The sequence below is a fragment of the Mustela nigripes genome, chromosome 14 (assembly GCF_022355385.1).
Source record: "Mustela nigripes isolate SB6536 chromosome 14, MUSNIG.SB6536, whole genome shotgun sequence".
Classification (NCBI taxonomy): domain Eukaryota; kingdom Metazoa; phylum Chordata; class Mammalia; order Carnivora; family Mustelidae; genus Mustela; species Mustela nigripes.
The window spans coordinates 32,949,602-32,964,938 of NC_081570.1; the positions used below are offsets into that span (position 1 = coordinate 32,949,602).

At 47.6% G+C, this 15,337-nt stretch overlaps 1 protein-coding gene across 1 annotated transcript in view; it reads right to left on the reverse strand.

Annotated features, from left to right (window-relative positions):
• Nucleotides 1-10,809: 10,809 nt before the first annotated feature.
• Nucleotides 10,810-15,337, reverse strand: part of SLC2A1 (solute carrier family 2 member 1) — a 28,476-nt gene continuing 23,948 nt past the window's right edge. The window contains exons 5-10 of the mRNA XM_059374407.1: nucleotides 14,860-15,022; nucleotides 14,575-14,762; nucleotides 14,212-14,316; nucleotides 13,671-13,772; nucleotides 12,222-12,425; nucleotides 10,810-11,805 (exon numbers count right to left, since the gene is read on the reverse strand). Of these exons, the coding sequence (XP_059230390.1) occupies nucleotides 11,605-11,805; nucleotides 12,222-12,425; nucleotides 13,671-13,772; nucleotides 14,212-14,316; nucleotides 14,575-14,762; nucleotides 14,860-15,022 (963 nt within the window). The 3' untranslated portion in view covers nucleotides 10,810-11,604. The remainder of the gene's footprint in view (nucleotides 11,806-12,221; nucleotides 12,426-13,670; nucleotides 13,773-14,211; nucleotides 14,317-14,574; nucleotides 14,763-14,859; nucleotides 15,023-15,337) is intronic.

Sequence of the window (15,337 nt, forward strand, 5' to 3'; positions counted from 1 at the left end):
GATGCATCACCTGGTGGGCTCAGTTGAAAGAGCATGTGACTCTTGATCTCAGGGCTGTGGATTTCAGCCCTATGTTGAGAGTAGAGATTACTTAAAAATAAAGTCTTAAAAAATGCTTAATGGAATTACATATTATAAATTTAAAAATGGGATTAATTGTTTAAGAGTTTAGATCGTGGGCTGTCTGGGTGGCTCAGTTGGTTGAGCACCTGCCTTTGGCTCACATCATGATCCCAGGGTCCTGGGGTCAATCCCTGCATCAGGCTCAAGGCTCTGCAGGAAGCCTGCTTCTCCCTCTCTCTCTGCCTGCTGCTCTCCTGCTTGTGCTCTCGCTCTCTGTCCAATAAATAAATAAAATCTTTTTTAAAAAGTCTTTAAAAAAAAGAGTTTAGATTGTTCTGCCTGTTACTTGACAATATTAAAATATCTCTTTAAAACTAATTAATACATACTTTTAAAGATTTTATTTATTTATTTGAGAGAGAGAAAGAGAGCAGGGGGAATGGCAGAGGGAGAGGCAGAGGCAGAGACTCTCAATCATGACCCTGAGATCATGACCTGAGCCAAAACCAATAGTTGGATGCATAACTGACTGAACCACCCAGGTGCCCCAACTCTATATATATATATATATATATATATATATATATATATATATAACCATCCAGATGCCCCAACCTAATCTATATACATACATATATGTATGTATATAGATATAATATATATGTATATGCATATATATATGTATATAGATATAATATATATAATATATTAAAGATTTGTTTATTTATTAGAGAGTGTGTGGGAGGGGTGTAAGGGAGAAGGAGACAGAATCTCAAGCAGACTCTGTTCCACAGGCATGGAGTCCAATGCAGGTCCAGATCCCATGGTCCTGAGATCACAACCTAAACCAAAACCAAGAGTCCGATGTTCAACCAACTGCACCACCTAGGTGCCCCAACTTAATTAATATTTTTATATAGATCCAATAAATTTTTAAATAGAGTAGTATAGTTGCAAATTAAACTTTTAAGCTTAAATAAAACCAAGTTTTCAGTTTATAGATGAATAAATGTAATATTAATTTAAAACCCAAGATGCTTAGAGTCTTTTCTGTGCACAAAATCTGCCCTCAGACCTGAAAAAAAAAATCACATTGATGCTATTATTATATATATTTAACGAATGAAGAACTGAAGCTCAGAAAGTTTCAGACAGCAGCAATTAACACCATGCCTGCCTGGCTCTAAAGCTTGTGCTCTTAACCAGTGTACATATGGCTTCCCTCTGACCACACCCCTAAAAATTCAGGTGACTTTGGAACTTGAGCCTCTGGGCTCAAGTACAGCTAAAAAAATGTGGCTGCCTCTCTCCCAAATGTTCCCCCCAAAGAATCATTGCATCTCATTAACTCTAACTAGCTTAAGGGTCTAATCTGGAACCAATCACTGTGTCTGGGGAAATGTGATGCTTTAATTGGCTGTGCCTGGCATTGACTCCATGTTTGAGGAAGAGTCAACTCAACCACAAACACTTGGGCCTAGAGTAGAGATTGTGCAGTGTATGTGGGACATCATCAACTGGACCAACATAGGCATCGTGGGCATCCCAGAAAGGAAAGAGAAAAAAAAAAAAAAGGGACGGAGAAAATATCTGAAGAAATAATGGCTGAAAACTTCCCAAATTTGATGAAAGATATGAATATAAACATCTAAGACGCTCCAGAACTCCAAGTAAAATGAACTCAAAGAGACCACATTGAGAGACATTAGGATCAAACTTTCAAAAGACCAAGACAAAGAGAGAATCTTAGAAGCAGCAAGAGAGAAACAAATCATCAAATACAAGGGATCCTCAATAAGATCATAAGCAGTTTCTCATCAGAAACTTCGGAGGCCAGAAGACAGTAGCCTAACACATTCAGTGTTCCAAAAAAACCAACCAACCAACCAAAAACCTGTCAACCAGGATCTGTATGTGGCAAAAATGTCTTTCAAAAGGGAAGGAAAATTAAGACATTCCCTGATAAACAAAAGCTGAAGAAATTTGAGGCCACTAGATCTGAACTGCAAGAAACTCTCAAAGATGTCCTGCAAGATGGAATTAAAGGATACCAGAGAGTAACTTGAAGCCATATACAGAAATAGAAATCTCAATAAAAGTAAATACCTGGTAATTATAACAATTAGTATTACTGTTAACAGTGGTTTGTAACTACACTTGGTGTTTCCTACATAATTTGCATTAAGGAGAGCATTTGATGAAATGACCGTGTTATATGTAACTGATGAATCACTAAATTCTACCCCTAAAATAATATAGTATATATTAACTAAACTGAATTTAAATAAAACATTTTTATAAACATAAAATATACATGTGCCTAGAAGTGTATTCATGAGGCTAAAGAAACAAGTAAAAATTTAAAAAATAGGAGTGCCTGGGTGGCTAAGTCATAAAAGGTTTGCCTTCAGCTCAAGTCATGATCCAAGAATCCTGGGACTGAGCCCCATATTGGGATCCTTGCTCAGTGGAGAGCCTGCTTCTCCCTCTCCAGGTCCCCCGTGCTTGTGTTCCCTCTCTCTCTCTGTCATAAATAAATAAAATCTTTTTTTAAAAAATAAAGAATATAATACATTTAAAGAAAAAAAACCCTAATTATTGGTTTAAAAGATGGTGTTCTGTAACTTTGATTTATAACTCAAAATTTTGTTTCTGACATAATTTAAAAGACTAAAGAATTTAGAAGAATTTTAAAAGTTTATGTTTGGGGGCACACAATGTATAAAGATATAATTTTGTGGCATTATCAACCAAAAGGCGTGAAGATAGAAGTGAAAATGGACAGAATTTTTATATCTTATTAAACTGCTATAAGTTCAAATTAGAGTGTTAAAACTTTAGGATGTTCAATGCAATCCCCATGGTAGCCACAAAGAAAACAGTTACAGAATATAAACAAAAGGAAAAGAGAAAGGAATTTAAACATTTAAAAAGTCAACTAAACACAAAAGAAAACAGTAATGCAGAAAACAAGAGACAACGCTATTGGGCATATAGAAAACAAGTAGCAAAATGGCTGAAGTAAATCCCTCCTAATTGGTAATTACTTTACAAGTAAATAGATTAAATTCTCCAATCAAAAGACAGACTGGCAGAATGGATAAAAACACTTGACTCAACTAAGATGCTGTCTACCAAAGACTCACTTTCGATCCAAAGACACAAGCAGCAAGCAGATTGAAAGTGAAAAGATAGAAAAAGATATTCCACACAAACAGTAGCCAAAGGATAGTAATGATAGCTCTCCTAATATCGGACAAAATAGACTTGAAAGCAAAAACGTTTACAGACTACTAGGGGTATTAGCAGGAGGTAAGGATATGAGAAAAAGCAAGTCAGTGACTACAGAGGATAGGTACTCTTAAATGACAGGGTAGGTATTCCTTCCACAGTGTGTAGTCACCAAGGCTATCCAGCAGGGAGGACTGCTAACCCCAGATCTGAGACGAGAACTAAAACAGGAAGAGTACGGAGGAAGTGGACTTGGTTGTGGAGGTGTTTCGGTTTACACTCAAGAGAACAAGAAATATTTTCCCATAAAGGACATGACTTGAAATATCCCTTCTAGAGCTTGCCTCGGAAGATACATCTCAGAGTTAGACATGATTTTTGAAAGAATAAAATGAAAGGCTAAAGTTTGCCTAAGCTCCAGCACCTATTGCCCAAAGAATGAAAGGACAACCTTATAGATTTTTGACCCAGTTGCTTTTGATCTAAGTGGTTTTTAAGAAATCCAGCACAAGGTGGCTATATAGTAATATAATAATTATTATTATAGTAACCATTTAATGAGCACTTGATGTGAGCCTGGTACCTACCATAAGCCTCCAATACTCATAATGACTCTATAGTGATATATGTTATTATCTTCTTTTCATAAATTAAAAAAACGCAGTCTAAGGAAGGTCACAGAATCCTATGTAGCATTATTTAAAGTTCTGTGCTTCCTATGTCAAAGTCAGTCACGTTCTCAGCCACCACACTTCACATACATAAGCAGTCGAACTAGGCAGAAAGCATAGCACTGCCCATCCCCACCCCTCCAGGATGATGGCCTGACAAGAAAGGAACTGCTTGACTTTTTTAGGTCTCAATTTGTTCAGCAATAAATGGAAATAAAAACTGCCTCTTTATTGAGCAGAGTGATGGGAGATAAGGCCAGTTTTTCCTCTTGATTGGATTTCAGAGGAGGCAGCTCAACCATGACGGAAGTGGGAGGCTGATTAAGAGAGTGTAGATCTGTTGGCAGCCCAGCTGCAGCTGCCTCATCTAAGCAATTGGCATAATCATAATAGTATCTACCTGGTGGGGTGTTTCTAAAGATCTGATGTATTAATAGACGTCATAGATTTAGAACAGTGTTTTGACAGGGGCGCCTGGGTGGCTCCAATGGTTATGCATCTGCTTTTGACTCAGGTCATGGTCTCTTGGTCCTGGGATGGAGTCCTGCATTGGGATCCCTGCTCACTGGAAAGCCTGCTTCTCCATCTCCTTCTGCTGTTCCCCATGCTAGTGTTCTCTCTCAAATAAACAAATAAGATCTTAAAAAAAAAAAAAAAGAACAGTGCTTGACAAATAGTACTCATTATCTAAACACCAGCTGCTATTGGTATTAAAGATAGAAACTAGGCTACCATGGATCACTGTGGCCATACACATATGTAACCGCCAAGCAGAGAAAGGAGAGAAGCCCATACTCACCTTGGCTTCCTCTCAGTTGGAATTTAGTTGGGAGGATTAGCTAGCTATAATCTAGGCGAACAGAAAGGAGAACTCAAAGATATGATATGGATGAAGAAAGAAAGTGTTGGGAAATGATAATAGTTCCTATTTTTTATCATTTCTCTGATCAAACTCTACATGAAGAGTATATCACTTGGTCTTAGCTAATCCTTGCAGATCTCTGGGGTAAGTATATATATTTTAAACATCTTTATATATTTATTTGTCTGAGAGAGAGAGAGCAATCAAGCAAGCATAAAGAGGGGAGCAGCAGAGGGAGAAGAAGCAGACTCCCCACTGAGCAAGGAACCCAATGCAGGACTTGATCCCAGATCTCTGGGACCATGACCTCAGCCAAAGGCAGGCACTTAACTGACTGAGCTACCCAGACATCCCTGGGGTAAGTATTCTTACCTGTGTTCCTTGTCTTAGCTTCTACTCTCACCTCTGTAAAAAGACAATCAAAACTGATGGGGGTTTGTGTCTGGGCAATATGGCCCCCAAGCCTGTACTTCCATCCCTTATCCTCATGCTCCTTAAGGATCTGCCACTGAGAACCAGATGTCAAGGTCAAATGTTAACAAGGCTGGGGCAAGGGGACTGAGACACACTGTAAATTACATCACAATCTGCATAAAGTGGTGTGGAAATAAATTATAAGCCTTGAACACTTTCATATACCTTGTTTAAAATTAGATTTTAAACCTGGGGCCCAAGTATCAGTGATACTTCATGAGAAACTTTGAGTGCAGCCTGTCACCACAAGCGCTTTTGAAATACAAAACACTAAAAAATCTTCTGTCCTCTGCTTAGAAAGAAAGGAAAATGGTGAGCGAATATTTACCTGCCAGTGTTTACAAAGTTTAAGTTAAATCTATCTTTATCCTTCATACTTCTTTCTGTCATAGAGAGCAACTGAATTCTGAAGACCCCTTATGAGGAAAGGCAGTGAAATTCTTTTAATAGAAGTTCATTTCATAACTACCTTTCATGGGTTGTTGTAACCTCACAACTGTATTTTTATTACAGAAAACTATATATGTTGAAATGAGGAGAGCTGTGTTGGTCCCCTCAAAGTTGTAAAATACGCCACAGGAGGTTGGATCTGCTCACCAACCCGTGAAAACTAACCTGCTGACCATAACTGTGGATTACAATTGGCACAAAATATCAAAATAGGGAAGTCTCATCTTACATTTAGAAACAAAAGTTCTGGGGCACCTGGGTGGCTCAGTGGGTTAAGCCTCTGCCTTCGGCTTGGGTCATGATCTCAGGGTCCTGGGATCGAGTCCCTCGTTGGGCTCTCTGCTCAGCGGGGAGCCTGCTTCCCCCTCTCTCTCTCTGCCTGCCTCTCTACCTACTTGTGATCTGTGTCTATCAAATAAATAAATAAAAACCTTTTTTAAAAAAAAACTTCTCATGTGATCTAAAGGCTTGACACAATCTAGCTGTCTGTCACCTCTTTGACCACGTCTACTTGTCACCCTAGTCCAGTGGCCTTGACCTCCTTGCTGGAGGCCAAACACGGTCCACCCCTGCACCTCAGAAATTTCTGTACCTTGACTTAGAAGGTTTTCCCCCCCAGGCATGTATATGATTTTCTCCCTCCATTCCTCATCTGTGTTTAAATATCACTCCCTGGGGCGCCTGGGTGGCTCAGTAGGTTAAAGCCTCTGCCTTCGGCTCAGGTCATGATCCCAGGGTCCTGGGATCGAGCCCCACATCGGGCTCTCAGCTCCGCAGAGAGCCTGCTTCCTCCTCTCTCTCCTTGCCTGCCTCTCTTGCCTACCTGTGATCTCTGTCTGTCAAATAAATAAATAAAATCTTTTAAAAAAAATAAATAAATAAATATCACTCCCTTGGGAGACACGCAAATTATCTCATCTAAAACTTACCTATCTACACCTGCTCTCACAATCCATCATCCTCTCTCTTTAGACTGCCTTTTCCCCCCATAACACAAATCACCATCTGATACCTTATTATGCATTTGTTGATGGCTTATTGGGTTCTCCCCTCAGAATGTAAGCTCCATGAAGGTCTATAATAACTCCCAGCCCTGGAATAATGCCGGACTCCCAGTAATTCATCAGTAAATGAATGAAGCAAAACAAAAGATCTGAGTTCCAAGACAGGAAACAGCTTGCACTGGGAGTCTATCAACAGGTGGTTTAGGAGATATCCAATGTCAGAGCCAGAGATGACCGTGAGAATGGAAGAAATCACTGGGAAACCACAGAAGTCTTGATGGTGAGCACTAGACTTTCCCAATAGGGTCGAAGGGGGAATGCGGACTAACTCCAGCTGATGCTGGCTTTACCCATATGTTATCTTCTTTCATCTTATTATCACCACAGATGAGGAAATTGAAGATCAGAAAGGTGATTTCTTCAAGGTTATTCTGCTAAATAGCACGTTCTTTCCAAGATGCCTCATTGCTTAGGAGAAAGCTTGGCAAAAAGTGTGTGCCCAGTTAAGTAACAGTTGAAGGAATGAATGGACACGTTGTAGAGAAAGTGACAGTTAATTTACTCTACTTGAGATCAAATGGCCTTTCAAAGAGAGCAAAGGCAGACCAGGAAAAAGCAGTTTGAACAAAAAGTTTTGGGTTAGTTAGGTGAGGAGCTGTTCAGGAAACACTGAACACATCACTGTGGCTGGATCCTTTCGTGCTGAAGGAGCATAGTGGACGTCAAGGTTTCCAAGGACCAGAATGTGAAAAATCTTGCTTGCTAGGTTAAGGAATCTGGGCTTTATCGTGAGATAGTGGGGAGTATTAAGCCATAGAATAATGTGGTCATACACTGCTTTAGGAAGGTCATTCTGGGATGCCAGGGATAGGGTCACCAAGTAGATTTAACAGTCCTAGTAAAGGGTTATCTCAAGGGCTCTGAACCCCCTGGGAGGCTGAGGTTATCACCTGCCCAAAGAGTTCACACAACAGCCACTAGCCGGCAGCAATGTCCCAAGGAGCAGCTTCCCCAGGGTTGTGATGGGATGTATCACCTGGTGGAAAACAAAACTTATAGGGGCAGGGTGATCTGAGTGGAGGGAACCCAAAGGCCCATAGGAGAAGGACTATGTGGAGGTCACTGCCTAGAGGATGGTTAGGTGAGGTGGGGGCAGTGGTGAGCAATGAGGCTGCATCTGAGCTCTAGGCACTGATCCTGAATGGCCTTGAATTTCTGGACCAAGGAAGCTGGGCATTATCCCAAGGGAAATGGGGACCCAGGGAAAGTATTAAGTAGGAGAGAGACACATGACCAGATGTGCATTTTAGAAAGATTTGCGGTGTGTGGGGGGGCGCCTGGGTGGCTCAGTCAGTAGAGCATGAAACTCTTGATCTTAGGGTTGTGAATTAAAACCGCACACTGGGTATAGAGATTACTTAAAAATAAAATCTTAAAAAAAAAAAAAAAAAAAGATTTGCAGTGTGGGGAATAAGAGGAGACAGAAAGCAGAGAGAACAGTGAGATGAGATGAGATGGGATGAGATGCTGCAGTGATCCTGGGAGAGAGATGATGAGTAGCCAACAGCAGGGCCAGCAACTGCAATGGACGGGATGGGTCAGATCTGTGGGTGATTTAGGAAATAAACATCCTAGGATGAGAAAGGGGGCTTTCAAAATGTTGTTTTCACAGAAGAGAATTAATATTCTTTCCCTATTATTAAATACACATGCTTAATTGTTGGATTTTCTGGCCTAAAACTGCACTGGAACAACTCAGATTGTAGAACGTCACTGAGTCTAAATTCTAGTTCATTCGCTCAACAGCGCTGAGTTGAGTATGCGGTGGCATCCTGGGGACAACGGAATGACTTGGCAGGGGCCTCCCCAGTCTGGTGGAAGGACAGCCACCTCCTGTGTCAGCGATGGAGGAAACAGCACGCCGCGGGGCACAGCGCGGTAACCCGATGCAGGTTTTCAGGGAGAGGAGGCTTTTGAGCCCAGGCTAACAGATGGAGGCTCTCACAAGCTGTCAGCGAACTGAGCTAAGTCCTGGAAAAGAAGGTGGCCGAGCGCAGCCTCGTTGTCTATTTACCCCCTTGCGTCGGAGACCGCACACGTCACCTTGTGCGCGCTAGGAATCCCAGCCGGGCTTCACTCGCGGGTGGCCAGCGCTCCAGCCGCGCACACCCACATCTCCCCGCACGCAGACCTCGGAGGGGCTCCCGCACCAGGGCCCGAGCAGCTAGGCTGTGATTGGTGGCGGCCTGGGCCCCCGCCCCTCGCCAGCCAACAGTGCGGCCGATTGGTGGAGACGGCGCGGAGCCCCGCCCTTCCTGCGAGGCGACGAAAGGAGCGACCTCCGAACGGGTCCTGGCGTACTGGGGCTGGGGTCCGGGGTGGATGGCGGATACCCCCGGTGCGCGGCCGGGAGAACAGGCGTCGAGGGGACGGAAGCCGTGCCTCCCGGGGCATTGTGGGCCACGGCTGGGGCGGGTCCGGGCTCCCGGCGCCTGCGCGCACCGCGCACTTTGGGAAATGGCCGGCGCCCGGCACGTAGGGGCGATCCCTGTAACGCCAGGGGACAGGCGAGTGGGTTCTCGGGCATTTTCACACCCGGGTCTGGACCCCTAAGGGCGAGGCGGGTTTGGGATGCTGTTGGCTCTGCCCCGCTTCGGGGCTTCGGACTGGTGGCGCCACCGACTTGTCATCTTTCGTGCGCTCCTCCCTCCCCACCCATCCCCTGACGGTTTCCTTGCACCCAGCGGGAACAGCCTCCAAGGGGTGTCGCCGTGAGGAGCTCACCCCTGCATCCTGGGCCCCTCTTCGCACTGCTCCTCTAGGCTCTCTCGAAGCTTATAAAGGTAACTGCTTTCAACGGAACGTCTTTGGAGGCTCAAAAAGCTTCCTCTGTCAAACTTAACACCTGGCCCCAACCCTTCAAGGTTAACCCTTTTCTGAACCACAGTCCTCTGTGACTTGGGGATGGATAATGCCTCAGATTCTTTGTACCTAATGATGGCCACGGGCACTTACATTTAGTAAGTACCTGTTTTCCCCTCTTCATTCCGTCCTACAATCATTCTCCACCGGAGGGAATTTGGAATTTTACATAATTCTGCGTGCTATGAAGACTTCTACAGGCAAATTCCAGCCCCCACCCGCGCGTCCCGTGTTCTCAGTTGAAGCTCTAGGGACTAATTTCCTTGGTGCTTTGTTTCACAACTCTTCTCCACGTGTCCGCTGTGTGCCAAGCCCACCTTTAATGCCAAACACCCCGATGAACCAAATTGACTTCCACGAAATTGATACCAAAGGGAGAAATAAGGAGTTGTAGGTTAAGAGGAGGAAGAGTAGATAGGAAAGGGAGAGATGAAGTTCTTGAAATTTCTGGGTAGGAATGGGGGGTCAGAAGTCTTGAGAGAGGCCACAGTAGCTCTAAGCTATCGGATCAGAGGGGGCATTTCCAAATGAAATGAAGGCAGCCTGACAGTGCTCACTGGGCCCATTGGTGGTGGTGGTAGGACGCGGACGACTCAAGTTTGTGTAATTGTTAGAAGTAGGAGTTCTAGAATGATTTGCTGTGAGGTTTCAGGCCTCTCTGGGCCTGTCAAATGCAGATGTAGTACCTACCTCACATTTAAGATAATGCCTATCAAGGTTAGCACATCATTTTCTGAAAACCAGCTCTCATGTGAAGAAAAAGAGAAATGCCTCGAATGCCAGCTTACTTAGATTTTCTCTGGGTGATAAGGCATCTCCCAACCAAGTACTAATCAGGCCCAACCCTGCTTGGCTTCTATCAGTGAGGTCAGGTGCATTCAGGGAGGAATGGCCCTAGACAGACAAAGCAGGTGTTGATTAGAAGTGCTTGGAAGGGACTGGATCTTGAGTCAGAAGTCCAAAAGGTCATGGTCACTATGGCAGTTGCTTCTCTCCCATTCCATCCAAATCTCCCTACCCTTAACACACAAGCATTTCAAAACCATGTTTCTAAAAACCAGCCATTTATATCTGTTTAGGTAAGTTACAGAAGGAGTAAGGTGGTGTATTTACAAAATGGTTTGTCCAGATATACTATAACTTAGTGTCTGTATTTAATATTGACAACCAAAAAATATATATAAATATCTTCCATCTATACACAGCAGGGCAGGAGTGTCTGTGGTCTTCTTGCGCAGTGGGTTCTCAGCCTCCCAGGGCCCTCCTCTCGTGATGATCGTCTGGCCCTCAGTGCAAAGGAGACTAGAAGCTGGTATAGCCCAGTTGGCCCTTCCCCTCTCCTCCCTGCACTCCAGTGCTCTCAACTGGTCTCAGGCAAGGCAAAATTACTTTAAGTGGTTGGGTAGGAAGGGCGAACCCTAATGGAGCTTGACACTTAGGGCAGCGAGATCCAGGCCTCAGAAGAAAGTGGCCACAGCTACCGCTTGGGATAGAAGCCTCATAGTTCATAGTTCAATTAGTGTGTCCTTGGTCATAGGTCCAGCCCTACAGATTAGCGTGGTGAAGAAGGCAAGTGTCTAGGCAGGGCTTGGTCCCCACCTTCAGGTACTGAGCCATTCAGGGTGAAGTCTGGGGTGTAGATAGAGGAGATTCTGGCTGATAAAAAAATAGTAACAAAATCAGTAATAAAAAAATTATAAAACTTGTTGCTTGTCTGAAAAGATCTGAGCAATAGTCTTGTTTTTGTTAAAATCCTGGAGCCATTAACATCCTGAATACGCTTCTGGACATCTTTGTTGGCTGAAGGAAGGAGCCCCAGGCCCAGCTCTGCTGAAATCTGTCAGTTTGGAAATCTTATCCAGCTGCCTGTGCTCCGAGAGATCCTTGGAGCTGCTGAGAGCAGGCCAGGCTGGTAGTGTGGGGTGCCTCACACTTGGGAATCAGCCCCCAGGGGGTGGAAGAGCTCCTCGGGCGTCTTGTCACTTTGGCTGGCTCCCCCCTGCCGGAAACCAGAAGCAATCTCGTCAAAGGTCCGGCCTTTCGTCTCAGGAACTTTGAAGTAGGTGAAGATGAAGAAGAGAACCAGGAGCACAGTGAAGATGATGAAGACATACGGCCCACACAGTTGCTGAAAAACACACAGATACACTCGTTTGGAGTACTGACCCTTCCTCCTGGCTGTAGGGCCTTGACCTGTAAGACTTGGGGCCTTTGATCTGAAGAAGGGACAACTGAAAAAGCCCCCAACCCAGAGTGCTGAGATGATTAAATGACCTGCCTGCACCTGGCACATAATGGGCTCCAGGGAGCAGGGTCCCCCCCTCCACCCCCCCAGGGCAGAGCAGAATGGAGACAATTCAAAGCTAAGTAAGAACCCTGGAATGGAGGTCAGGGTTTTTAGCTGTGTGATCTGGGCTTCGGAGCCTTGACTTCCTCCTCAGCAGGATTCGGATGTAAGAGCTGGGAGAGCACTTGGCACAGCAGCACGAGGGGGGCCTGCGTGCAGGAGAGAACGGTGGGCATGGAGACCGGGGCGGTTCTCACCTCGACATACTGAAAGCACATGCCCACAATGAAATTTGAGGTCCAGTTGGAGAAGCCAGCAACAGCAATGGCAGCTGGGCGAGGACCCTGGCTGAAGAGTTCAGCCACAATGAACCACGGGATGGGACCAGGGCCCACTTCAAAGAAGGCCACAAAGCCAAAGATGGCCACGATGCTGAGATAGGACATCCAGGGCAGCTGTTCCTGTTGAGGACGAGAGAGGGGTGGAAAGCTGGATTAGGCGGGGACTGGACGCTCCAAGAAAACACACTGCTGACGTAGCCCAGGGCAGGGCTAAGAGAGCTCTCGCCTGGGAGGCAGGTGGCTTGGGGCTGACCCCGGATTGGCTACATTAGGCTTGGGGCTGATCCTGGATCGGCTACATGACGTAGACTCTCCACTGGGTCTCACTTTCCTCATTTGAACAAAATGAGTTAAGTCCTGTAAGGGCAGGTGTGCGGTGGAGTGTACCCTTCGGGAACAGTAACGTGGGGTGTACATGGGAGGGGCTAAGAAGAGGTTCCTGCTGTCCCCTAGCTCTGGACGCAGAGCAGTCTGTCGGAAGCTGAATGATGGGGAAGAACATTCCTGGGGTAAATGTTAAGGACTATAGGGTGCTCAGCTCAGGACCAGCAGAACAGGCCCCAAGCAGGTGGCCAGATATCATCATTGTCTTCCGGGAGGCCACCGTGGAAAAGCCATAGGCTTTGGTTCTGATCCCAGATCCGTTACGAATCCCCTGCAGCGTGCCAGACCTCTCAGCCATCACCAGACTCTGGATCCAGACTTGGTTAAGCTGTCAAATGAGCAAACTGCTGCTTCCTTGCCCTGGAGGCGGACAAATGAGGGTTTGTGCAGGGAAGGTGGCTTGCACACTGTTACCATTGTAGCCAGCACACCTGAGATGAGCTCCTAGCTTTGTCTTTTATCTGCTGCTGCCTTCCTCACCTCACTGGACTACGTTTACCACACCTGGGAACTGGGAATACTAACTGCACCACACGGGGCAGTGGCCGAGAATGGAGAGAAAGCATGCTTCCACATGGTGGTTGTTGCGGGGGCTCCTATTTTCTGGGGCTCTTCTACAGATGAACTAAGGCCATGGAGGGAGACTTTGAAAGGTTCAGTACTGGCAGAGCAATTCCTGGGGAGAGGATGCTTAGGTTATAGGGCCAGAGGTGCTGTGGCAAGAATGCACCAAACCTGGAGAAGCCAGGGCACGAGCAGTCGTAAGTGGGTGGAGGGAGACAGCTCTGGGGGGCCAGGAGGTCAGACCTGAGCCCAAGTGGGGTTGGGAAGAAACGGGCAGAACTAGGGAGAGGGCAGCTCCCACCGGGGCTCTGGATGCCCCTGGCCAGGCTGGGGCTGCCATCCTCCTCCTGGGACCCGAAGCTCCTGGTGCTATCCCCCCAACTCGTGCCACCCCACCGCCACAGCGTGGCCACTCACCAGCAACGCCAGCGCGATGGTCATGAGCACGGCACAGCCCGCCATGCCGGCCAGGCCAATGAGGTGCAGGGTCCGCCGGCCAGCTCGCTCCACCACGAACAGCTGCGGGCAGACACAGGGTCAGCGCCACCCGCTCCTGCTGCCTCTCTGACCCACAACCCCATCCAGAGGCTCGTCCCCAATGCTGGGAAAGCCACACGGCACCGCCTCCCCCCTGGGGCTCAGCTTGGGGACTACACAGGACTTGAGGGGCGGAGAGCCGGATCCAGACGGCAGGATGGGGTGACGGCTGGCCCCAGAGGGCGCGGAGCATTCTGGCTGGGACTCTGGGCAGCCACTGCACTTCTTAGCATCAGTGTCATGGGCTGTTAGACTTGAGTAATGAACTGGACAGGCTTGTGAGGATGAGCCGACACGCACTTACGAGAACCTGACACACGCTCGGCTCATAGTAAACGCTGCTATTCAGCAGCGAGGCCCTAAGGCCAGCTTGAGCCAGACCCCAACAGCTGAGTGGGGGTGGGCCCTGATGCTGACTCACCGACACGACAGTGAAGGCTGTGTTGACGATGCCGGAGCCGATGGTGGCATACACAGGCTGCTGCACCCCCGCCTTCTCGAAGATGCTCGTGGAGTAATAGAACACCTAGGGGACGGACAAATGCTTGGGGTTTGGCCGAGTGCCACAGCCATTCTCCTGCTGCTGTCCCTGTGGGTACGGGACCCAGGGCAAGGACAGGATGAAGGGGACCCGGCACCAGGGCCCTGAGAGGTTTTGGCTCTGCAGGAAAGCCGTTGCTGCGGCAGGGGTGTTTGTTTTCAGTGGGGGATCTGGTCCCAGCACACACTTGACCGCAGGGTTTGGCTGCGGCCCATGGGCAAGGGTGGCTGAGGGGGCACTCACAGCATTGATGCCCGACAGCTGCTGGGACAGCTGCAGCACCACGGCGATGAGGATGGGCTGGCGGTAGGCGGGCGAGCGGAACAGCTCCAGGATGGTGACCTTCTTCTCCCGCATCATCTGCCGACTCTCCTCCTTCATCTCCTGCAGGTCGCGGGTCACATCAGCCGTCCCGCGCAGCTTCTTCAGCACTGCGGGGGGAGGGACCGGAGGGAAGGTGGGGGTGGCTCAGAGGAGGAAGGCGGCCAGGGCCGGGGGGTGGGGAGGAGGGCAGGGCCCTGCCCGTACCACTCTTGGCCCGGTTCTCCTCGTTGCGGTTGATGAGCAGGAAGCGGGGGCTCTCGGGGCAGAAGGGAAGCAGGACGCACTGCACCAGGGCTGGGATGAAGATGACGCTCAGCAGCAGGGGCCACAGGTCCTCGTTGCCCATGATGGAGTCCAGGCCGAACACCTGGCAGAGGCCGGGATGGAGGAAGCCGCCCTGGCCACCCCCACTGCCAGCCCCGCACCAGCCCGTGGCCTCCGCCCACTTTGTAGAGGGGCTGCCCGTCAGGCGAGGCGAGGCTCTTCGGAACCTCAGTTCCCGCAGTCGTCACACAGGGAAAAGTAGGACCGACCTCACAGCAGAAGTGGGGGGACACATGTGGCAAGGGGGAGTCACAGGGCAGGGGGGCTTTGGGGATGGGGAAGGGAAAGCCTTCTGGAGAGAAGGTGGTGTCCATGTAAAGGCATCAAGGCCCGGGGGCATGGGAGAGCCCGGCATGTG